The sequence below is a fragment of the Agelaius phoeniceus genome, chromosome 7, assembly GCF_051311805.1.
Source record: "Agelaius phoeniceus isolate bAgePho1 chromosome 7, bAgePho1.hap1, whole genome shotgun sequence".
NCBI classification, from domain to species: domain Eukaryota; kingdom Metazoa; phylum Chordata; class Aves; order Passeriformes; family Icteridae; genus Agelaius; species Agelaius phoeniceus.
This window is the reverse complement of record NC_135271.1, coordinates 28,258,330-28,282,800: the sequence shown is the minus strand read 5'-3', so window position 1 is coordinate 28,282,800 and position 24,471 is coordinate 28,258,330. Positions and strand designations below refer to the sequence as shown.

The 24,471-nt window shown below is 37.4% G+C and overlaps 1 protein-coding gene across 8 annotated transcripts in view; it reads left to right on the top strand.

Moving 5' to 3' along the window:
- The window catches only part of OSBPL6 (oxysterol binding protein like 6), a 97,583-nt gene that overhangs the window by 39,807 nt on the left and 33,305 nt on the right, over positions 1-24,471 (top strand). For 7 of the 8 annotated variants that reach the window (XR_013183025.1, XM_077181365.1, XM_077181370.1 and 4 more), the window contains exons 2-10: positions 1,555-1,786; positions 13,569-13,664; positions 16,535-16,657; positions 18,916-18,969; positions 19,646-19,759; positions 19,877-20,041; positions 20,560-20,692; positions 21,135-21,238; positions 22,083-22,175. Coding sequence is in view for 7 of the 8 variants with exons in the window: in XM_077181365.1 (XP_077037480.1) it covers positions 1,685-1,786; positions 13,569-13,664; positions 16,535-16,657; positions 18,916-18,969; positions 19,646-19,759; positions 19,877-20,041; positions 20,560-20,692; positions 21,135-21,238; positions 22,083-22,175 (984 nt within the window). In the remaining variant the exon portion in view is untranslated. The remainder of the gene's footprint in view (positions 1-1,554; positions 1,787-13,568; positions 13,665-16,534; positions 16,658-18,915; positions 18,970-19,645; positions 19,760-19,876; positions 20,042-20,559; positions 20,693-21,134; positions 21,239-22,082; positions 22,176-24,471) is intronic. The other variant, XM_077181369.1, reaches the window with a different exon arrangement.

Here is a 24,471-nt window from a genome sequence, read left to right as displayed (position 1 = left end):
ATGTTCAGGGAATGTGGGCAGCCTTTGCTGTGGGAACAGCCATGTCCTCCCACTCATGTCATCACTGGGATGCTGTGTGGCCTCTGTGGATAATATGTGGGTTTGTAATTCTATGGGAGACTCCTTGATGGAGATTGAAACTCATTCATAAGATATGGATGATATTCATACTTGCAAAAGTACTGGTAGCAAATAAACTGAAGTCATTCTACTCTCCCTTAGTACAGCAAACAGAAAAGGTTTTGAGTAATCACAGATCTTGGCTCCAGCAGGAGCATTTTTCTTAGGGTGCAGTATTCAGAAGCTGGTGGCAGTATGTAAATCATTATTTAGCTGCCTCTGTGTGGGTATCTGGGCTCAGGATGATATTCTTCCATGGTTATCTCTTATGTCTGGAGAAGCTAGAGCTTTGTCTTCAATATGACATAATTTTTTGAGTGTGCAGTGATGTCTGAGTGTTAATGTATGTTTGTCCTGATCTGATTTAACATGGTGCAGGGCAGCACCTTTCTCCACACCCATCTGCAGCTAGCTGTGCTGTGCTGACCTTTGGTGTGCTGTCAGCACAGTGAATGTGGAAGGGCACTATTTCAAAATTAGGAGGGCAGTGGAGAAGATATGTCATCTGCCTGAAGCTAGCATCTCATTCAGGGACACAGTTTTATCCAAGGTTAATGGAAGATCAGACTCTGTATCAGTCAGCTGAAGCAAGATCACAGTGATCTGTTAAACGTGGAGAAGGCTAGCTCCATTCCTGAACTGTCATGGTGTACTTGCAGCATTTTGATAGGGTTTGACAGGAACTGTTTGACTATTTATTGACACAAATATCCTCTGTGCTGCTCTAAGTATCTGTTTTTCTCTTTCTGGGTGGAAATGAAAGCTTTGGGTGGAGAGAAGTGAGAGAAGTTTCCTGCTATTTGTAAAGCAGTGGTGTACCCAGCAGTGGCTGAGTAAACAGGGAAGGGAACACCCCTGTGCTGGGGTGGGTGAGCCCTGGCCACAGCCAAAGGACCCCCAGCTACACACTCCCCCTGCCTCAGTGAAGCCTCTGATCCTGCAGGTGAGGGCACACCTTGGAGAGAGGCACCTGCTTTTTAAAATACTTGCAGAGTTCTTGATCAAACTGCAGGATTTTTACAAGGTACTGATTATAATGGGGTGTTCAGTGGTATCTGTGCTATAGGGCAGGGAAGTCCTGAGGAGTTACTTGATTATGTCATGATGTTATGCAGGATAATACCCCCTTATCAAGGGCTTGTAAACTTAGCCTGAGAATTGCTGTAAATTACTTAAGCCTTTCCTTAGGGTTTTTTTAAATAATACCACTTTAACCACTTCTGGTTGTTATTTTTAAATAATACCACTTCTGCATTCTCTTCTGCGAGAATGCAGAACAATGCATTTGTATTTGTGCTGGGAAGTTGTTGGGAAGGGGAGTAAAAGACTGAGACATGTGTTGGATTAAATAGTTAACAGATTTCTTTGCTGCAGAGCTACTTTGGAGCAAGGGTAAATTCATCCACTCTTTCTCTCCCATTTTTCGTTATTAAGGTGGAGTTCAGCTGAGACTGTCTTTGGCTGTCCATAAACTGTGAAACAGAAGGATGCAGAAGACTATCCCCTGCATTTTTGTCCATGAGTGATAAGAGCACAAGATCATTAATACAAGTCTGCTGCAAAGATGAGTTCAGAGGAGAAGAGTATATCTCCAGCTCACAAAACATCCACTCCATCACATAGAAGTGCCTCCTCCTCATCATCGTCTCAGAGAGACAGGAGGCAGGTAAGGAAATATTCCAGTTGTTGATACCATCTGGTGGGATGATAGATTTATTCCTGTAATGTGGCTGGTTTTGTTAGCTCTAGATTTGCTTGCTTATAACATTGGATGATAGCACTACAGCCAACAATTGTTGGGTTTTTGAATTTACTTTTCCCATTTCCTAACATGGCTTGAAAAAGATTTAGAAGCAGCATGGGCACTAGTGTACAGCATTGGAACAGGACAAGTAGAAAACATGCTCTGTAGTCTTTTGGGAAGTGATTTCTTTGGCAGCATGAGCCTACAGTTCCTTGAAGTCGTTGTGTGTCATCTGTGAATATCTCTTTTTGTAAATCCAACAACAGCGATACGTTATTGTTTTAGAAATTGGTAATTCAGTTTAAATACCATATTGTTCATCCTGTCTGTAAGCACCTAACATTTTAAATATTATTTGTTTCACTACAAATTAACACTGATTGTACTACCTCATAGAGTACTAATCCAGTTATGTTAAACTTCCATTTTTAAGAGACTCTTGTTTGTGTTGATACAATTCTCCAGGATCTCTTTGAGATGAAGACTGTATTAATTCCCCTCATGACCTGAGCTTTCCTGTGGGGTTTTTTTGGGGGCTGGGTGTACAGTGTGGCCGCGTGATCGGTGGGAGCACTTCAGAAAATATCAGAACTGTCTATTTGATTTCAGATAAGTTCTTACAACATATATTTTACAAATGCAAAGGTTGATACAGAAAAATTGGTTTAGAACAGAAACATATTTTAAAAGTGTGATCCATGCAAGAGGCAAATAATTTTAAAAAATTCAAATAAAAATCATTGGCTTAGGAATATTTTCCCAGCTACTTGTATGGCAGCTCTGATACTATTTTCTTAGCTGCTGCTGAGGAAGTTTCTTCCCTTACCTCTTAAGAAAATTTTGAAACTCAAGAGTTTTTAATGAAAAACTGTAAAATTTACAGGTTTGAATGTAAATAGTCTCACCACAAGGTACTTTTTAAACGTTAAATCAGGAGAAGAATTCTGATGTATGCTCAATAACAGGCAGGAAATGTGTGTGCAATTTTTTAATAATTTCCATTGCTTAAGTAGGTCCAAAAAGTATTTTCTCACAGGTGATAAATATTTTCCCATTCACAGTGTACAGGACTTTGGATAGCTGTAGTTAGTTAATTAAGTCTTGGATATAACCTTTTAGTTTTTCATTAGTTCCATCTGGAGCAAGAATTTTGATATAATTTGTTTAAAGCATCTGTGTATTTTATCTCCCATATTTAAGCCCAAAGAAGGTAAATGCAAGACTAGCAGGAGCTGCTGGTCTCAGCTAAGAGCATATTCTCTGAGCTTTCTTTGTAATTAGTTTGACACAACCATGCAACTAGGAAGAAAAAAAAGCCAAACCAAAAATCTCTTGTGAATACATTTTACCATAAATCTGATGGCTACCACATCTGTTACCATAGCAACAGTACAGAGCAAGGTATACCTGTCATCATAATGAAATGGATGCTTAACTTTAAGTCCATATTTGATCACGGACAACTGAAGCATGATTTTAAAATCATGCTGTAAGTGTTGATGGTGTGATGCATCCAGAGGATCCCATAAAGTGTGATGCTGCTTAATGAGTACTTAGGCATGTAAATGTGGGCTGGAAGGGCTACTCCGAGGCATTTGTTTTTTTGCCTCAGTGCTCTCAGTGTTAAAGCAGGAGAATGAATGGGTGAGCAATTTCTTCTGCAGAAAGAAACGGAGCTGCAGCATGCAATGCAGCATGGACTGCAGTGGTGCTGTACCCAGGGAATGGAGCATGCACACTTCCTCTCTGCATGCAGACACAGTGAAACATCCATTTCATCCCACCATTCACTGTAACAACTGTCTTTCAAACAAATTTCTTTCCTTATAGTATTGTTTTTATATATGTTGGTTTATATATATATTGGTTTTCATTGCCCTTTTGCCCAAACACAGTGATAACTAGGGGGTAGGGGATTTTGGTTCAGGGGCCATTGGATTTTACTTTGAAAAGCTTTAAAACTTTATCTTGCTGCCTCCTTGGACTTTTCAGAGCAGCTAGTGGAAAAGCACTAAACTGGTAATATAAATGAATATGGAAAATAATGTGACTGGATGAAGTGCCAATGTAGCTTTTATTGTCATATGTGAGGATAACACTGGATATTTCAGGATGGTTAATGATTGAAACCTTCTCATCATATAATTCTTGTCAAAGTCAGACCAGCAATTAAGGAACAGTTTCCCAATAAATTATGGTACAGGAGGCTGAATGAGTATGAACATGACTATGGTAAATCATTTTAGGGAGAGTGGAAAGTGTCATGCTGTATATAATGTTGGCATTTTAATGTGTCTGTTTTATTTGTACAATATACATCACCTAAGAGAATTAGCAGTCAGCAAAAGCTTTGACATTGCCAATTTGCAGGCTCCATGACTAATAATTAAGCCAACAATAACAAAAAAAACCTGATTTCAGATTTTTCTTATTCATTTTCATTAAAGGGTGTTTAATTTGGATGATTAGACAGTAGAAGACCCAGAAAGGACCTGTTTTGTTTAACCCCTGAGTTGGACGGGGTGGCAAGGCAGTTGTGATACCCTTAATAAGGAGTACTTCAGAAGGGAGAAGCAACAGTTTTTCCTACTATGGAACTGTTGCAGAGCATGAAACCTGTCACTTCCACTGTGAATAAGAGTCATCGTACAAAAGGTAGCATAAAAGTTAAATTCTGATAGCCTTTTTTGTGGGCCATACTGACAAGGCAGATTCTTGTGTTTCATCCCTGAGGAAACTCTGAAAACTCTGGCTGTATATATTGCTGCACAGCAGCATGGAGGAAAACTAACAACTCTTAGATGTACAGCTGAATATGATAAAATCATATGTTGTATATTCAGTTTTATAGGTGTAAGTTCTTTATGAATGTTCTATATTTTATTTGTTGACCAAGTATGTAGCTCATGAGGCAGACTGTAATACATTATATATTCTCTGCAATGTGTGGGTTGAAATATTGTGCTGAGAAGAAAGAAGTAAATACATCACAGGGTTAATAATGTGCAGTTTGGCAAATTGGAGCCTGACCTCAGGCTACTAAACTGAGGGAGTGATACAGAATGAGAGGAATCATATTGAAACTGTGAACAAAGGGGAGGTTTTGACTTTTCTGGCCATCACCTAAAGGCTAGCTAATACATAATGTAAACATGGATATAGCAATGTTTTCTATTTTAAGTGTGAGTTCTCTTCTAATGTCTTAATTTTCCTTTTGGCCTTTTATGGGGGAGATCAGCATTCTCTCACTCTTTTTGTGTTTTTCTTTACCAGTTTGCTTTTTCAACAAATCCTTGGTTCTTTTCCTACACAGCAATCTCAAAAGAAGAAAAGCTTTTAGTCCTATTACATTTAGCCTTGTGTTGTCACCTCTCTACCTGGAGAGCTTTCATATTTCAAACAACTGTTGTCTTTTAGCCATATGTAAAGAGTGAAGGGTGGGGGCTTTGAAGGAAAAGGAAAAAAGATTTTCCAGAGCAGAGTTCTGCTTTTCAGGTTTTAATATGGCTTGTTGTTTGTTTTAGGTTGAGGTTTTTTTTTCCCTTCTGCACAAGCAGTATTGACTAATAGCAGGGGTGTACACAAGGGATTCACAAAGGACTGAGTTCGGGCTGAAAATGTTTATCTGGCCATGAAATTTAAAAGCAGAGCGTGATTCCAAGGCTCTGGTCTTGTCTAAAGGTCTGCACTGGAAAATGCCCACTTAGCTTTTTGCAATCACTGTGTTTTAATTGTCAAAGTGGTCTCCTGAAAGTGGCATTTCCTAAGGTGGGTATCAGCATTTTGGAGATGCTTATGGACAGTGCTGCTCATACAAGATTGCAATGTGACATAACCTAATGTATTCCATGTGGAAGAGACGTCTGAGCACATTTATGTACCTTTGTATTCTGAAAGTGGGTAGCAGCCTACATGCTTGCTCATGGCTGTCAGCCTGATGTGACATCTGGGAAAAATATTCTTGTTGGTTACCTGTAATTTCCACTTGTTCCTGTCTCTCTGTGACTTCAAAAAAAGAAAGGCAAGGAAGGACAGTCTGGTAGACATAGTACAGACCTGAGAATGTGCAGCAATACTCCTAGCTTTGCTCTGTAGCAAAGCATAGACTTTGAGAAGCCTTTTTATTTTGCAGTAGTTTGTGAGGATTATTTTAATAATAATTATTAATCTTTCTGAGAGTTTCAAACTAAAGAGGCTACTAAATGCCAAGTGCTGTTGTTATAGTGATGTAATTCTCTTTTGCTTGCTTTCCTAATTAACTCTCTTTGCATAAAACTACTGAAGCAGGATTAGAGCAGGAAGTGTTTAGTACTTTAAAGTCAACAACTCACTGGAGCAAGCAAATGTTCTGAGGGAGCCAAAGAATGAAATAGCAAAATTCTTAACAAAAACATGCAATTATTCTTTAAATTGATTAGTTGCTGCTACTCTACAACATTTTTTTTCCTGTGCCCATGGTAGAGTGTGAAAATTTTCCTTAGGTTTGGAAGGTAGTGGGTCTTACTTCAGTGCCTGACAAAATGTCTGAAGCAGTGTAACTTTTCAAGCTGTAGAATATTCATGTGAATGTTGGGTTAGGTTCAATGTCATAGCACCTTTTAAAAATGAAATCATAAATTTCAGACCGGTAAGATTTTTATCATTTCAGTGATAAGATTGGTGAGTGAACAAGACTCTACATACAATCAGCAACTGGCTGAACTTACAAAGTGAAGCTCTCTGGAGTACAGGTTTGTCTGGGGATGGGATAGGAACCCCTGCAAGTGAGAGTGGGAGGGAATAGGTACAGGTTGATCCCAGGGGGGAGGCAGACCCCCAAGTACTGATGCTGATGTGTGCATTGAAGGTACGAGACTTTCTGCAGTGCTGGGAATCCTTGTGGGAAGGCTGCTGGCATGCAGTGGCAGAGCACGTGCCCAGGATCCCAGTACACCTGGGTGCATCAGGCTGGCTCTGAGTGTGTGTGTGAAGCTAGCTTGCAGGCACACAGCAGATATCCTTCATGTGGTGCCTGTCTTTCTGCCTAGAATTTACCTGAGAGATAGACAGCAAACAGAAGAAGTACATCTGTCCATGTGCTCCTGCCTTTGGTGATACTATAATGGTGTAGAGACAAGATCCAGAGCACAGACCTGGAGATTAATAGATGGAGATGCTGCCTCTTCATAAGAAAGACTTGGCCTTAAAGCTTTGAGGAAATAAAATGGTCTGGAGCAGTCAAGGAGAGGCAGTGAGAGCATTCATACCAGGCTGTCCCAGGGGACTTAGTGTACGTGTTCTCTGAGCTTCATAAACACTGCCACCTCAGTTATCCTACCTCTAGGAGTGCTTTGCAGGTTGCATGGAGTATGCTGAAGTTCAGATGTGGGCTATGAAGAAAGATTTGTCTTTTAAAAATATGTCAGTTTGATTAGAAATGGTGCCTGTAGCTGTCTTCTATTACAAAATCAGGGAAATTGCTCTCATAAAAGCTTAATTACCCATGCAAATTATGACAGATAATTTCAGGTTGTGTTTCCAGAACATGGTCACTTTGGCATTCCTCCTGTCTCATTTTTTTCCCTCATGCATACATGTCCTACATAAGCATGTCTCACTTTCCTTCAGAATACAAAAACACACATAAATCTGGAAGGAAAAAGTGCAACTCTTCTGAAGTGTCATTTGGGATTTCTGGGAAACAAATGGGGGAGAAGAAAGAGAAGCATGATTGTATTTTCATTTCTTCAGTGGAGAGGAAAAGCACAAGGGGTGAAGAGGGAGGGTGATGGCAGATATGATATGGAGGCTTCTGTTTTCCAGTCAGTCATGTGTGGTTGGGATTATCCACATGCAAAGTATACAAATGTATTAGACAGATAACTGTGTGCCTTAGTAATGCTATTTGCTGTTTTGACATTCTCTGTTCCTATTTTTGTTAAGTACTTTACCTTGAAATTTTAAATGAAGTGATTACATAAAAACTTTTTCCCCCCAGTAGAATAATATTTCATGTAAAAAAAAAAAATAGGATTAAAAGTTTTTCAGCCTCTCTTTTTCCTATCTCCTATATTTTTATACTGTGTAAATTGAAGTTTAAAGGCTATTGAGAAAGGATAAGTAGGTAGCTTACAGAAAGAAGTGAGAGAGAGTCACAGGAAGAAAGGTCTTTCTTCTTCTGAACCTATGCACTTTTTAAAGTCAGGTCCAGCTTCTTCAATTATCATTTGTGCTAACATTGACTCCCTTTCATGTCTATAATGTTTTCATTCACAAAAAAAACCTAACACATCAAGGAATTATTTTCTTTTGTGTATATAATTTTATTTTTCTCCCTTTTTTCTTTTAAACCTTATTAGCATCATTAAAATGAACTTGTAGCCTGAGGCTTTTTAACAAAATATCAAGCCTTTTAATCATGACCATTCAATAATCATAATAAAAGCTTTGTATCATCAACTAAAATTTGAATTCTGTCAGACACTGTAAATTAATCTGTTTATGCTATCTTAAGATAGGTGCAAAGGGAGGAGATTGTAATTAACACTCAGGCTGTGACTTGGCAGTTGTTCCAAACCATAGTTCTGGCAAAAGAAAGGTTGCTGGTACAATGATGGATAGCTGTTTTCTGTTTTATCCAGTTGTGCTAATGATTCCCTCCAAGAAGCTCTTCATGAGAGCAAGAGCTTATTTGTCTTCAGAATTTGTCAAAAAGGACCTTGAAAAGCAAAGGCTTCCTTGCTGCTAGAGCCTAAAAGCATTGACATGAAGCACAATCCAAAGCTGGAAAGGGCTGACAGAAAGCTCCTGACTAACAAATCCTTGACATTTCTGTTACACAATAAGGGTTTACTTTGCATATCCCAGGAAAGAAGTAGGCATACATACCTGGATATTATTCATATGCTACAGAACTGCATCTTATATAGACTTATCTTTCAGTAAAAAGGTTACAAAGAGAAAATTGAAAAATTTCTGTACAAGATGAACATGTCTTACAAGAAGAAAAAAAATGCTAACTCTATGTGCTATTCACAAAGTATTGCTAAGTTTCTTTGTCAGTTAGTTGATGCTGAGATTGCTGAAAACGGCTGTGGAACAATGCCAATAGAAGAGACTGAGGGTAAGCATAGAACCATGACTGCTTTGCAAAAATTAAAAAACTGTGCTAGAAGATAGAAAGGAGATATACATTGATGAGATATGGTTGTTTTGCTTTGCACTCACTCTTCTCTCACAATTATATTGAAGAATCTGTCTTTCTTCCATTAGCAGGAGGAAAGCCAGAGCTGGCTAAGAAGCATCCTAAGAGAAAAGCAAGTTTCAAGGTTATTCCCTTTGCAAATAATATTGCAGATTTACTCAGCACATATCACAGCTTGTTTAGAAGGTAGCTAAAATTGGCATGTATGCAGTCAAATCTGTGTCTACCTTACTACTTTTGCTGTGTTTCAGATAAACAGAAAATAGTGTGGTTTTAATTGAGAGAAAGAGATTAAACATTGCACTTCATACTAAGTGGAATTCAAGTAAGAGTACAGTTTTGTTAGGTTGCAAAAAGAATTCCAGTGACTAGCAAATAATAAAAGATGCACTAGTTAGTACTTTGGATTGAAAGAAAACAAGACAAAAATGTCAGACAGAAAAGCTCTATTTTGAATTGCTGTTGTAGGACAGTGTATACCTAGGCCCCACAGTTATGGGTGTTGGAGACTGCTAGAATGCTGTGAGCAAGCAAAATGATCCATCAGATCTTTTTCATTAATTAACTAAATAATTAACCACCTGTTGTGCACATTTCTGAACTACAGATAGTCTTTGTCCAATGTAAGTGATGAAATCCTCACCAGTTTGTATTTTTCTTGGAAATTAATAAATTACAAATTATAGAGACATCTTTGCATTAAATATAATTCATTCCATTAAGTAAATGAGAGTGAAGCAGAAGGGAGAGGCATGAGTGTCAGACTTGTTATTCACTGGATTTTTCTGTCTCTACTTACTCAAAATTGGCTTTCTTTCCTTGCCCTTCCTGTGAAAACAGTTGATTGTCTTTTTGTTTTAATGGGAAGTCAGATTCAGTAAAGTTAAATCAGGGTCTTCACCCTCTGGTCTGATGGAGACCAGCCCTACTGGTGGAATGGGGAGGAGAAGCAGAGGAAAGAAAAGGGAAAACCTGAGATTTGAAATAGGAAGAATTCAATAATTGAAATAAAATATAATAATGATTGTAAGGGAAAGAAAGGACAAGAAAGAGAGAAATAAACCCCAAGAAAGGCATGTGATGCCCAGTACAATGGCTCACCACCTGCAGGCCCAGGCCCAGCCCACTCCCCAGCAGTGATTGCCCTCTCACATCCAACTCCCCCAGTTTATACCCTGGCCTTGGTGTTCTGGGGTATGGAATATCCCTTGGACCAGTCCATGTCACCTGTCCTGGCCATGCCCCTGCCAGCTCCTCATGCACCTCCTCACTGGCAGAGCATGGGACACTGCAGAGTCCTTGATTGAGGGTAAGAGCTACTCAGCAACAGCCAAAACATCACTGTGCCTTCAACGTTGTACTGAATCCAAAATGCAGCGCTATACCAGCTACTTGGAAGAAAATGAGCTCTGTCCCGGCCAAAACCAGGATAATGAGCTGTATGAGTCATTAAAGCCCAAAGTGAGAAAAGAAGTTGGCAATATACATGGAAGGATATTGTAAAATATGTTTTCCATTCTTGTCTTCCAGAGAAAATGAGAATATGGTGCAACATCCTAGTGCTATTTTGTTTTCTCCATCAATTTCTTTCCCCCTCATTTGGGGAAAAAAAAAAAACAAAACAATGCAGGGTGGGACAAGCGTTTGTGCTCCCCATAAGTTGGCTTGCTAGGGGTATTTTGAGGCAAATGTGTGCCACCTACATAATGCATGTTTGGATAATCATAAAGATGAAGGATTGTACTTAGGATGAAGATTTTGCAATGGAATTACATAGTAATTGGAGTTAAACTTGTAATTATGTTGAATTGTTTTTCAAGAGCACACAGAATATGCTGGTGCTGGTGTTTTCCTCCAAGGGAAGCCAGCTATAGTGTGGTGATCCTGAAATATGAGGGGAATCTGGAATGCAGCAATGCTGACGTTGATTTTGCCTGTCTGTATTTTTAGAAGAAGAATAAGAGTACCATGTTGGTTGATGTGCCTAGTTTAATGGACTATTATCCATTTTTTGTTTTGATTATAAATAAACCCCAGAAACAGTGTTGACATGCCTCTTTATTCCTTCTTATCAGCTTTTTTTTTTTTACTGCTTCTTTCCCAACTCTGTTTTTCATGTTAAAATGAAAAAAACCCCTTGACAATAATGTCAAGATTTAAATAATTTTTATTTATTTGATTCTAAATAACTAAACTCTTGCACTGTAAAATTAGCTGCTTTTCAAAATGTCAAGCAATTGTGTGATTTCTAGCTGTAATTTTGCAGAAAAATAACATGTGTTAATGGAAAGCATTTTGCACCAAGTATGGTCTCTTAGTATTATGCTAGAGACAGGTCACAAATCTAAAGAAATGATCTTGTATCAGTGTAATTGTGGTCATGAGTAAGGAGAATTGAAAAGCAAACATCTATAGACAACAAGCCAACACTCCTGAAAGAAAGGAACGTAAAAAAGGGAATTTTACTTAAAAGGTGTTCATTTTCTAATTTTCAAACATGTAATTAAATAAGTCAGCATTCATTAAAGTGCTGCTGGCTAATAATTTGTTTCTCAACAGAAGCAGAACTGTAATGACTGAGGGCTAATTAAAAAAACAAAACAAAAGGCACAAAACCTTCCTGACTTAAAATTATGTAATTTAAAATGTCACTGGAAATCTGGCAAGCTAAGGGCTGTTGGGCTACTCCTCTCTAAATATTGTACAAAATGAAATAGCAGTTATGTAACAACAAACTGCACCAGCTGAGAGAACATGAGACCTTCAGAACATCTGTGTTGGGCATTGCTCCATCTCAGGATGGATGGATTCCTCCCTGCCAGACAAAGCTGGCAAGAATGTTGGAATCATCCTGATTATGCTAATCAAGAGACATTTTAATCTTCTTTGGAGGAACAGATTTAGGTTCTTCTGTATATTGTTAAAATGTCATACTGTGTACATAAGTAGGATTTCCTTTATTTGGTGAGAAAGTTTATCATTATTATTAGGAACTTTGTGGTTCTCAGCTCAAATTAGTTTATTAAATTATTTGATATATAACATAGACACTTGTGCTACATATATACACTTTTTCTGTCATCTGACTAGTAAAATACACTGGACTAAATAAGTAGGTTGAACTTCCTTTGATAAAGCAGAAGTTTTTAAAACATAAATGACAAAGCTTTTTGCTGGTTGGCCCTGGAGTAACTTAATACTGCTATTTTTTCACATTCTTCACTGTAAAATTTAATTCTAAAAAGTAACTGAAAATAAATGCTGATTATTGTTGCATAGTGGTAGGGATGTTTATTAATCCCCACTGAAAACAGAGACACTCCCCATGTTTTCATATTCTCATTCACAGTTGCAACTTGAAAGAGAACAATGAAGGTCTGTGTGTTGCTCTGCAGCAAGATTGGGTCTGTGTTATATATATGCATTTAAATGAATAGCTGTGTTTAATTTAGTTTGGTTATGGTCCTTTCTGTACTTAATAATTTAAATAAACAATAATATTTACACTGCAATTTGTATGTACCTTTATATTTCCCGATTGTTTCTGCTGCTGCTGGTACCTGGGTAATCTCCTCTGCAGTCAATGTAAAGAAGCTTAATTGTGAACAAAACTTAATTGGCATTTTCAGCTGAGAAAAACATATGCTTCTCAGAGGGTAATTGCAAGTTTGTCATTGTACTGTTTGTCCTAGAAATGAAGTAGTTTTATTTTATGCCAAAGAGATACTAATGACATGTTGTGGTAGAAATCTTACCAGATAGTAGGATGAGATGTAGCAAAATTTCACTAGAGAATGAAATGCAGATCCATGCCTGTGGATTGTGGTAATTTTCTCTTTTACCACATTTTTCTCTTTTTTCTTTTATAAAGTAGGGGTTTTTGGAAAATGGAAAGACATGTTTAGGTGTGTTTTAAGAATAGCAGTCTTTTCAGGACTAGTTGTGACATTGTGTATTTCATTTTTATTACAATGCTTTGAAGATATAAAATTTTATAGGACTGTCATATGTAAAAGCAGCTGCAGTGGTTTAAGATCCCAGTGTTCCATGAATGTTCAGCAGCAAGGCCATCAACTGAGACACAGTAACTGATCTTGTTAATACCTGTAATCTGTTCAAAAGCATTTGTGTAGTGTGTTACTTTTTCTCAGCTGAGAAGCCAATAACAAAATGCTGAGGTGTGATAATGAATATTTTAGAGGCAGTAATATCTTATGTGTAGTGAATGTAGGGCAGTGCTGACTGCAGAGTATGTGCACTCAGTGTCTTGTATATTAACAGAAAACATGATAGGTGTGGTTAGGAGCACTTTGAATCTCTGTAGAGGTAAGAACTGCATTACTCATCTTTCCTGGCTTTTTTTAGTTCACCATCATTTCTAGGTTAAACAGAGTAATTAATTAAAAATCCAGTAATAAAGAAAGAGAAGTATGCAGGCAAGCCATTTGTGCATGTAAATCATGGATAGGTGGTTATTTTGTATGTTTTGAGCCATGATGTTGTCTTTAATTATTTTTTTAGAGTGTTCATATTTTGGAGCGAAAGGCTTCTTCAGGAAGCACAGACCCTTCTTTAAGCAAGCAGTTCCTTGAAAGTGATCATCTCTCTCTATCCAAGGTAAGCAAAAGCCTGGGATGGAGTCTGGGCAGTGAGTTTCCCTCTAGAGTTACAAAGTAGTTTGACTAACACTTCAGGTGTTTTGTGTCCAGTGTTTTGTATGCTACTACCATTTGAGTATATTGGGAGTCTGCCCTGGAGCTTATTGTTCTATAAATGAGGTGTAAGAAGAGCATGTAATCTTCAGTAGATGTTATATTAACAAAATTAAGGATTGGTTTGTTTTTCTGGTTGTTTTTTTTTTACATGGATGGCCCCATGAACAAATTCTACTTTCTCAGAAAATGGGGCTAGAAGGGACCTTGGTGATCCTTGTGGGACCCCTCCAAGTCAGGATAGGATATGATTCTATGACTTTGAGAAGTTTTCCAGTTCAATCCTCTTACTATGTAGAACAAATAATATCCAAATCTAAAAATGCTGCCAATAAATATTAGTTTAAAAAATATGTCCTAATAACATCCCTTGTGTGTAGTTTGAAATTTAAAAGCTCTTGCTGAGATTTTCTTTCCTGAGGCAGAGTAAAGGATGCAACTGCAGGGGTGACATCACCCTCGTAAAAAGTGAAGCCTTGTGTGTGTTGTTTTGAAGCCAACTTCTTTCTGGGTAAATTGCTCAGTTTTGGAATAAGTGATTCCAAACAAGTCTAATTCCACGTAAAGAAAGCTTCATTTTAAGATACTTCAGATGCAAGAGTAAGATTGTTTCTGAAAAGGTGAGGGTGCTGTGATGGAATATTTGGTGGAAAATAAAAATCTGAGACTAAATATCTGTAATTTTTGAAACAGACCTGGTAAAACAATTTCAAAAGGAAGTATTCTGTTCATCCAGGGAAAATGAAATAATTTATTAATTTTTATTTGGAAAATAAATATTTTGCAGTCAAAACTTGAGAAAGCAGTTGGTGGTGGCTCCTTTAATCCCCAAACAAGAGGCATGTGCAGAGGCAGGCACTGAAAGCTGTGATTGTGCTCTCCCAGTTGTGGTGCTTTGCACAGGGCTGTTTCTCATGGAATACCTATGGAATCACTGAAGTCCTAAAATACTGCTGCTTTGCTTGAGAACTGGCCTTGGATGAGGACTCTTCAGGTGTATCACTTTCACTCTGTTTTTTCCCCATTTTTGTCTCTCCTCCATAATGGCCTTTGTATTGGGCATATCTCAACACACCAAAACTGTGGGATGAGGCACAGGTAGGATTGTTAGGAGGGTTTTAAGAGCAGCTTGTAGCACTGATGCAGCAGGAGACAAGTATCCTCACTGCACTGAATAATTGCTCATTTTATCCCTCTGTATCTGGTCTTTTGTTTAAATGAATAGCTATATGAGATTGTGTGATTTCTAGTTGAGAATTAATCAATACTGATGTTATCTAGTAGATAAAAGGCTTATGCCTGCAGTTGATCATCTAAAGGAGAAATCAATATGGTGAAAAATCAGTTGGCAGAGATGCAAAGACTCTCTGCTGGTGTATAACTTAGAGTTTAATTTGTTCCCCTCAAGTGCCAAGTACTTCCATGTAGGGAAAAAATAATACATATGTGCTTCCTCTAGAGAATGGAAAGAGAACACTGAAGTAAAACAAAGCTGCATTTTGAGTAGGGGATTTACAGACAATGAGATAATTAGTTCATGGTTATTCAGGGGAAACTAAGCTGAATGAAGATTTCTATTAAAATTTACGGCAGTGTTTATTATTTGGGATAGAGCTTTTCACCCTTCTCAAAATACCAAGACTTTATTCAAAATTATAGTTTTGAAATTTGCTGTTACTTTTGCAACTATATTTTTGTTACAGTAATGTTGATGTTATCAGGGCTGTGTAATTTATTTGGAGGTGTTGTGAAAGACTGACAGCACTTGGCTCTGAACAGTTTCATTGGAAATGTGGAGACAATTTTTTTTTCCCTTTAAATGTTTGATGCTATATGACCTCCTTCCTCTCTTGTTAACTTTTCATAACATTGCTAGGAGTTATGACAGATCAACTGGGAAAATGCAAGTTTAATATTATTTACTAATTATACCTTACAAAACTGTTTGTAAGGTATAATTAGTAAAACCTAGTCTGAGGAATCTGGCAGTAAGAGATTTTTAAACTGGTGTAGAATTTTTTTAATTAGAGTAGTAGTAAGAGGATAGAAATACATTCTAAGAGAAAATATGACTCCATCTTTTTTTCTTTAAAAATATTGTTCTTTACCTGTTCACTGTGTTACATTGTAAATCTGGCTTGAGTCACCATGCAAAACAAGTGGTATGTACCAGAAATATGCTTTAATTGGCTCCATGAAAGGCATACAACTGGTTGTATCTCAAATGATAGTGTTCCTCTGTTTTTCTCTAGAGAGAAAATTAGTTAGCTTTCCTATAAATTTCTCATAATACAGTGAAAATGAATGCAGGGAAAAAAATCTTTTTGCAGATTTCTGAAGGCTCAATTAGCAAGTGAAACTGCCATAAAATGCCTTTGAAGATTATCGCTAGCTACACTCAAAATCAACGATGAAGCAACATCTTCTGCTAGTTTTTCTGATTTGGAGGAAAAACTGGGCCATCCAGAACCAATGTAGCTTGTACTTTAAAGAAAATTTATATTTCTCTATAATTAAGAAATCACAAAGGGCACTCTTACTATGCATCATACCTGGTAAGGGTTAGACATCAGAAAATGTTTGTATTTAATAGTTTTAAATGAGATACATCTAGACATAACATAGTGGCCGTGTAGTTTGGTACCTAAATAGGTTGGTTTAAAAGCCTGGTTCCTCCTCTTTGTCTTGCATTGAAGAATTTGTGCCACTCTTAAGTGCAATTTTTTGCCATGTATGTGCAAAATTAATTAATGTGTCTTCATGCTTTTTCATCAGGAGCCTGACAGCTGGGAAATCATAGAGGGTCTGAAAATAGGCCAGACCAATGTGCAGAAGCCAGACAAACATGAGGGTTTCATGCTGAAGAAGAGAAAATGGCCATTAAAAGGTTGGCACAAGGTAAATGTCCCATAAACCAGTCAGAACATTATTACCTTATTTTATTAGCGGGATTTTTTTGTCTAGACAAAATTAGGATGTCAAATAAATACCCATGATTTTGGTGTATGACTTTTTCTTCCACCTGTGTATTGAATTAGTTTGCAGACAGTTCATATCTCTCAAATCACAGTCCCTGCTGCCTAAGGTTGTATTTAAAATCCAGAGGGAAGTTGTGAATAAAATTGATCTGACCCTCCAAAAAAATCAATTGATGAGGTATATAAGAATTTATGGAATAAACCACTGTTCCCACACTTTTAAAATACATTATATTAATGTGTTACTATTTGGCAAAGTGTCTATTTTGGTAAGGAACTAATTTATAGGAGAGCAAAGAAGTCCAACTTTCACAGTTCTGTAAAGGCAATCACTGCTGATGATCTAGATGAATTTAGAGCAGTTACCTGTGTTGATAATTTTTAATGTGATTAAGAACTTCACATTTTAACATCCTCCTCTACTCTGCCTTACATTTAACCTTGGGAACTATGCTGAACTTAAGTTTTGAAACTTTGGGTTTGTTAATAAGTTTATTTGTTTTGCAATGCCGCCTGGGTATCTTGGAGTTTCTGTAATAATACTTTTTGCTGAGAGTCAGTGAGGAACTTCAGAGACAATAATTGCAGCATGTGCTGTGTTAGTGTTCTACTAGCAAAGCCATATACAATATCTGTTGAACACTGCATGTCATATTCTGACAGTCCTGAATGTGCTTTGGTGGCATACCAGGTACAATGTGCACAGCTTGGTGAATTTATCATCCTCTGAAGTGCAGTGTGCGTTGGAATGAAATTATGATGAAAGGTAATTTTCTTTTGTGTATGCAGCTTAGAGCGACAGAGCAATATGACATGAATATCATGTTCTTGTGAAGGTTGTTAGTGACCATACCTATGGAAAAAAAACCCCAAAATGTTCCTGTTGTTTTGACATCTTATTCAAGAAGTTATATCTCCAAATGTGCTGGTTTCAGCTGGGGTAGGGAAAAGCACTGTTTTCCTGCCCTGTGTGAGATATTGCTACCATCTGTTGTGTGACTGGTGGAATTTCTAGAACCATCTTTGAGGGGGATTTTCTGCTGTCCAACTACTGACCCTGCTCATAGTGTTAAATTAGCAGGTTTACCTGAAGAAACCATTGCCCTTCCTTCCCATGTCATGACAGCTTTGAGAATCAAGCAGAGTATTTTGCTGTGTTCTGGGATTTTAACATAGATTAATGCTTTAGGTTACACTCTAAAAATATGAGTTATTTGCTATTACTTTGCATGTTTTTAAAGTTAATGATGATAAACATGAGTTAGCAAATGTCATTTCAAGTCCCATTTTCTGCTAGGCTTTACGCTGTGTGCCAAAGTCTGCATTAGCTTGCTGCAAAGCAGCTTGAGTGATCTGGTACAGACAAGCTAGGGCAGCTTTAATTGAGGGAGAAATACAGCTTGAATAGGGGATTCTGCTCAGAGCAATAAAGGTGCAGCAATAGCACAGGCATCATCAGGTTAGGCCAGTCCTGGTACCCATGTCAGTGAAGGTGCAGTGGCTCACCCTGTATCACCAACACCTGTGACATCAGCCCTCCCATCACCTGGGGATGTTCCTGGGAATGCTGCAATATTTGTTTTGGTACAAATACCTGGATTAACACTAGACAAGCTGTCTTCAGCAGGAGTTGCAATCTCATCTGTACTTCACTGAGTACAGGTCTGCCAGAAGGCACAAGGTTTGGCATGGTAGACCAGGGTGTCTCATATGGGCTTCCTTTTGAGATGTAGATCTTGCACTAGGAAAAACTTCTCAGTTTCTGGGTAGGGAAGGTAGGTTGCTAATTTGAAATGTGACCAGCTTTTGTGGGAAAAAAACCAGGAACAAAATAAAGAAACAGATACAAGTCTCTTGTCCTACAGTCTCTTGGAAAGTTTATTACATTGCCTGGAAAACTGAAAAAACCCCACCTTCGTTATCAAAGTTTGTTAAGAAAAGCCTAGAACATAATGTTGAAAAAAGAGAATCTAGGTTCTTTTTTTGTTTAAGAGATAATTTTTGTCAAAAAACAAGCAAGAAATTTATTTAATACTGTGTTTATCCTCTCCTTTCAACCCCCAAAAATTCCTTAATTTTTACAGGGTAATCCTTCTCCAGATGAATTGTTGTACACAGTTTAAATTGCATCTGCTCATTAAGAAAGAATGTTGTTGGATTTTTTTCTTATAATTTCAGAGATTTTTTGTCCTGGATAATGGAATGTTGAAATATTCAAAGTCACCAATTGATGTAAGTAGAGCTGAAGACTTTAAAACTTCTAATGAAGTTCTACCTGCTCATACTCACTCTAGGCATATTTATGAAAGTACACACATGAAAGTTGTTGATGGATTTAAAGATAAATAATGTTGCTGATGGATTTAAAGATAAATAATTGTGGTTATCTCTTCCAAGAATTCTACCTTTTTTTACTTCTGTGGAAATATAAGTAAAATTAATAAGGGTAGTTTCTTGAATATAGCAGCTTGAGAGATTAACCTGGCCATGTATTTTTCTTTTCTAATTTTTATGTCAGCCAGAGCTGATTATTCTGAGACATGTGGATAGGATAAAGAATTAATACCAATTATTTATATTTGACCAGGTCGTAGCAGTAGGGTGTCAAGTACTGTCTAATTTTCTCTTCTCCTCACTTACCTGTGCCTGTGCACTGGTGTGAACAACTTAACACACCCAAACTTTGGAGTTGGCTTTGTACCAGCATTTCTTATGAGATACTTTTCTCTGACTATAAATATAATAAGTGGTTAAATGGTTAGTCTGAGTGCAGCTTTATTTTTTAAAATGGCTTTGTGCTAAAATGTTATAAAACGGGAAACCATTTCAGTACTAGATAGTTTTCTGTTAAATATATAGAAAAAGTGTGTGATACTTCTAAATTTTTGCCCTGATATTTTTATTGTAGATACAGAAAGGAAAGGTCCATGGGAGCATTGATGTTGGTTTATCAGTCATGTCTATAAAAAAAAAGGCTCGTAGGATAGATCTTGACACAGAAGAACATATCTATCACCTAAAGGTAAAAAGTAAAACTACATAATGTTTTTTCATCCTCAACAGAAACAAATAAAATTGTAAAGGATTGTGCAGAAAAGCAGTATCTTGGATGCTTTCTTGATGGTAAATTTTTCTCCAGGTGAAATCACAGGATTCGTTTGATGCATGGGTTTCAAAGTTGCGGCACCACCGGTTGTACCGTCAGAATGAGATTGTGAGGTCTCCCAGGGATGCCAGCTTCCACATATTCCCCTCAGCATCTACTACAGAGTCTTCACCAGCTGCCAATGTGTCAGATGGAAAGGTGTGCAGTGTTCTTTGGTTGAAAACTCCTGGCTGGCTTTTGGGTAGTTTCAGTGGGCTTTTCTTCTAATGCCAAAAGGACAGGAGCTTCCACTGTGGGAACCAATGGCCAGAGAAAAGCTGTGAGGGTGTGCAGCTGAAATCAGCTGAAATACTCTCTAATTTAGCCTTACTTCATTAGAGTAGGCTGCTGAAGAGATCTTGCAAAGTATTCACCACCCATACAATTTGCACTAGCCTTTGACATCAGGTATAAATCTGTCTCACTGCTGATTATGTTCTTCCTCTTAAACAACAGCTTTCTTAACTGGTACCTAGCACAGTCCACTTGTGAGGCTCCTGGTTTGATTCTCCTAGATGCTATTCTGAAAAATCCGTGTCTTTGGGAACTATGGAGACAAATTGCAGATTTCACTGAAAACGCAATGCATAATTTGGTTTCTATGCTGAAGTAATATGGTCATTACACTGACAAGGCAACACAGCCTCAGTAAATGTAAGCATTTTATTATGCTTTAGGTGCAACAAAATAACTTCCCCTGGCAGCCTCCTATACCTTGCAGTAACAGCCTTCCTGTCACCTGCACTACTGGTCAGAGTAAAGTAGCAGCCTGGTTGCAGGACTCTGAAGAGATGGACAGATGTGCAGAAGGTTAGACTTTATCTTTTCAAGCCTTGTTCTTTCAGCAAAACCTCTTGTTGATATAAGAAAGAGTCCTGTAAGTAAAGTGGTTAAATTACATCTTTATATGAACATGTAGTAGCTCTTCAGGTAATTGGAAACTTTTACCTCATGGTGGGAACTTTGCTCTCTATATGTTTTGGGATGTTGCTTTTAAAATTTATCCTAATAATCTGTGCTATTTTGATGGATGTCATGGTTCAAATGTGATTACTTCTTGAGGTCCAGAGCCGTTGCTGACTCCTATAGAAATAACAAGTGTCTAACAAAATAAAACTTTTACTTGGATACCTTTCCACAAGGGGTTTGGACACTTAACTTTTATAATGCAATTAAGTGCAAACAATGGACACCACGGCAATAAAAAGTCTTAATTGAAGCACGTAATGTATTTTTATTTTATATCTCTTAGATCTTGCTCATTGTCAGTCTAACCTTGTGGAACTCAGTAAACTTCTTCAAAATTTAGAAATACTACAGAGGACTCAGTCAGCACCAAATTTCACAGACATGCAGGTAAATATGATTGAACATAAATCATTACACTGAAATATTTGTTCTTTCTGTTAAGGGAAATATAGAGATGTTGCCTGTTAACTCAGAATGTTTTTCTGAAGTAATAGTGAATCTTGGATGAAATGCTTATCTTATACGTCTGTTGTAATCTTGTGTAGTACTGTTTCTGTTTCATGTGTAAACAAGTAATTAAGATGTATTCAGTATTTGAGTTAAATAGGGCAAATCAAATGATAAGTAATTTGCAAAACAAAACTGAGGACTGTTGCAATAGAACACATTTATAAATTGAAGTTGTATTTAAGGAGTTTTTGTTGTGTTGAGATAACATTTTAAGTTTTTTAAGGATTGGAGACCCAAAGACCCTCAAAGATGAAGTTGCATGCTCTAGAAAAGGGGGCATAGTACAAAGGTCCCAAGTTTTGGACTGTTTCCCAGTTCAGGGTGAGTTTTCCTTTTACCAGAAAGCAACAGCAGATCCTAAATCTTAAATACTTTCTTCCATTTTCACTGAATCTTCTTGTCTGTACAAATGACCTGAGTAGTACCACAACAGAAATCCATGAGGATTTCGAGATCATGTCCTAAATATTATGTAGCCATGAAAATAAAGGGCACCAGTAGTTTTGCTAAAGGAGCTAACTGTACCATGTGTTTATGAAAGTGTACAGATAGCTACAGCTGATCCCTGCTCCAATTTCGGGCCTAGCAGCAGCATTCTTCTCCTTACTTTCAAATTTGTACCTGTCTAATGCTACAATTCTTTACTAACTTGCTGTATTGTCTGTGTTGCTTGTGTCAACTTAATAGCACTTTGTTGCTTTTAACTATTTGTGTAATGTAGGCTAACTGTGTAGATATTTCAAAGAAAGACAAGCGGGTCACGAGACGATGGAGAACAAAAAGTGTCAGCAAAGATGCAAAAATTCAACTTCAGGTACTGAATGCACAATGTTTTACTTTTCACTGTACTTTAAGATTAAATTCTAAGCATGAAATTGTGTATTAGCTGAAAGTAGGAAGTCAGTGTGCTGTCTTCCATGTTTCTGATGAAGTAAATTAAATCTCATTTTGTTGTTCAAAACCTAGAGAAGATAGTGAGAAAAGTACTGATTTTATTTTCATTCATATGAAAACATTGCCATCTAGGGAAAGGAGGGGGATCTGAATATTAGTCAATTAAGGTATTCAAAACTCAATATACACACATCATATGGGGATATTGCTATTCCAAATCAAAGTTGCAAAGAAGGGCAACTGCCTTCAAGTGAACAAGTGACATCAAGTTAAAAGCAGAATGAAATACCGAACACACCAGTAGTCTTTGTCAAGACCTATACTTGGAATATTACCAGTTATAAGTACTTTCACAAGCCTTCTGTAATGGAGAAGGCTCATATGGGAACAAATAAAATAACCAAGAAATAAATTATGTGAAAGAAGAATTTACTCCATCCTTCCCTAGAACTGAAAGCACAGAAATAAATAAGCATAATGTGCATGTATTACTGCCATGTGTTTTGTTGGAAGCACTTGTGTATTCTGAGGTTTGATCCAAAACCTGATCTTTTTTATAATTAAGCAACTGATAATGAGGACTATTCAACTGGCTTTGGGAGCCAACAATCACCACTGTGATGTCTGCTACTGAGTAAATAAATGTAATCCATTCAAATATCTTGAAATTAGTACAAACTTCGAAAGCTTTTAATATGTCCCCAGTAGGCACATTAAGGGGTTTTCATTTAAGATCAATAATCTTAAGGAAGGAAGAGTTGATAGTTGCATCAGCTTTCTCATTGCAGCTCTTGTAGTTTATTTTTCTTTTTACCTATTATACTTTGATAATCACAATGAGGCATCTGTTGGGATTAAAACAGTTTATTAACAAAGGAATTTTTGTGATTGATGTCATGTCATGCAGTTGAAGGATCACAGTTTTTCCCTGGTGCTGAATAACACAGGGAAATTAAAATATCAGTAAAATGCATGCAAGTACTTCATGCCTGTGAAGAGTCAGTCACCACTGCATATGCTCTTCTTTCATGCCACAGTAACCTCAGAGAAGTCCTATCCACAAAAGTGATGAAAGCAGTCAGTGTATTATGATTTATGGTTGGTCATAGTGAATAATGAGCTGTTCCCATGTTACCTACACTTTGCCAAAGTAGCACTGGCCTGGGCTTCCATGAAACTGCTGTTTGTGGTTTGGCAGGGGTCTGCCTTAGCTCCTGAAAATTTCAAATAGGGTTCCCTTGAGAGAGTTTGTGTGCATGACACTGCTCTACGTGGGTCTGTCACTTCTGTATTGATAATGAACTCTGCCTAACTTGGGTCAGCATTAATTCCTGCCAAGGTTCATACTGCAAATATAAAGTTTATTTTGTTATGGCACAGTATTAAGTTATTGTTGTCTGATCTATAAATTAATTTGCAGTGAAACAGAAACAATAAAATTGTTCTGAATTGTATGGAAGACAAAGAATCCTTGAGGGCTACTCCATTATCTTGCCTAGTTTGATAGTCTCAGTTAATTCTTCCAAGGGCTGTCCTGTCTCCTGAGTGCTAGATCTGTGGTCTGTAGGAAGATAGCCTCACAGACTCATTGTGTTATTCCTAATTGGCTTAGGCTGCCACTAAAATGTGGATGTCCTCTGATGCCTACAAGCCCTTTAAGCTAATTCCCATTTTGCTCTTCTGTTAGACACTCCTACTTCTTGGTCTTCCTTATTTCTCATGTTTTCAAGACTGCTTCAAGTCTTTCTGAACTGTTTATCAGGATATCCCCTGCTGAGAATCATTTTGTCTGATTTGTGATCATTGTTTTCATGTTGCTCACACATGATTTGCTATTGAATGGTTGACATTTGGTACTAGTAAGATTTCTGTTCTACTATTACTTTCCTCATACCTCCATAAATCTTGTTAGTTTTAGGGAATAATGCTAATTTTAACAAACTAACTTTAAGCTAGTTTCACTGTTAATTCCATTTGGAGCACTTGAACCTATTTTTTTAAGATTGAGCAGTTTTTAACTACATCAAAGACATTCTGATAGTACAAAGTTGAGAGCATCCTTTTGAGGAGCATAAAATTAGGGAGCTTTATATAAAGGTGTGTGCTTTGTTAGGGATGGGGAATGAGGGTGTGATTTCTGCTGGGTCAGTATCCTCTGCATATGAGGCAAGGAGGGAATTCTCCCATCCAGGCTTTGTGTTGTGCTTGTGAACATT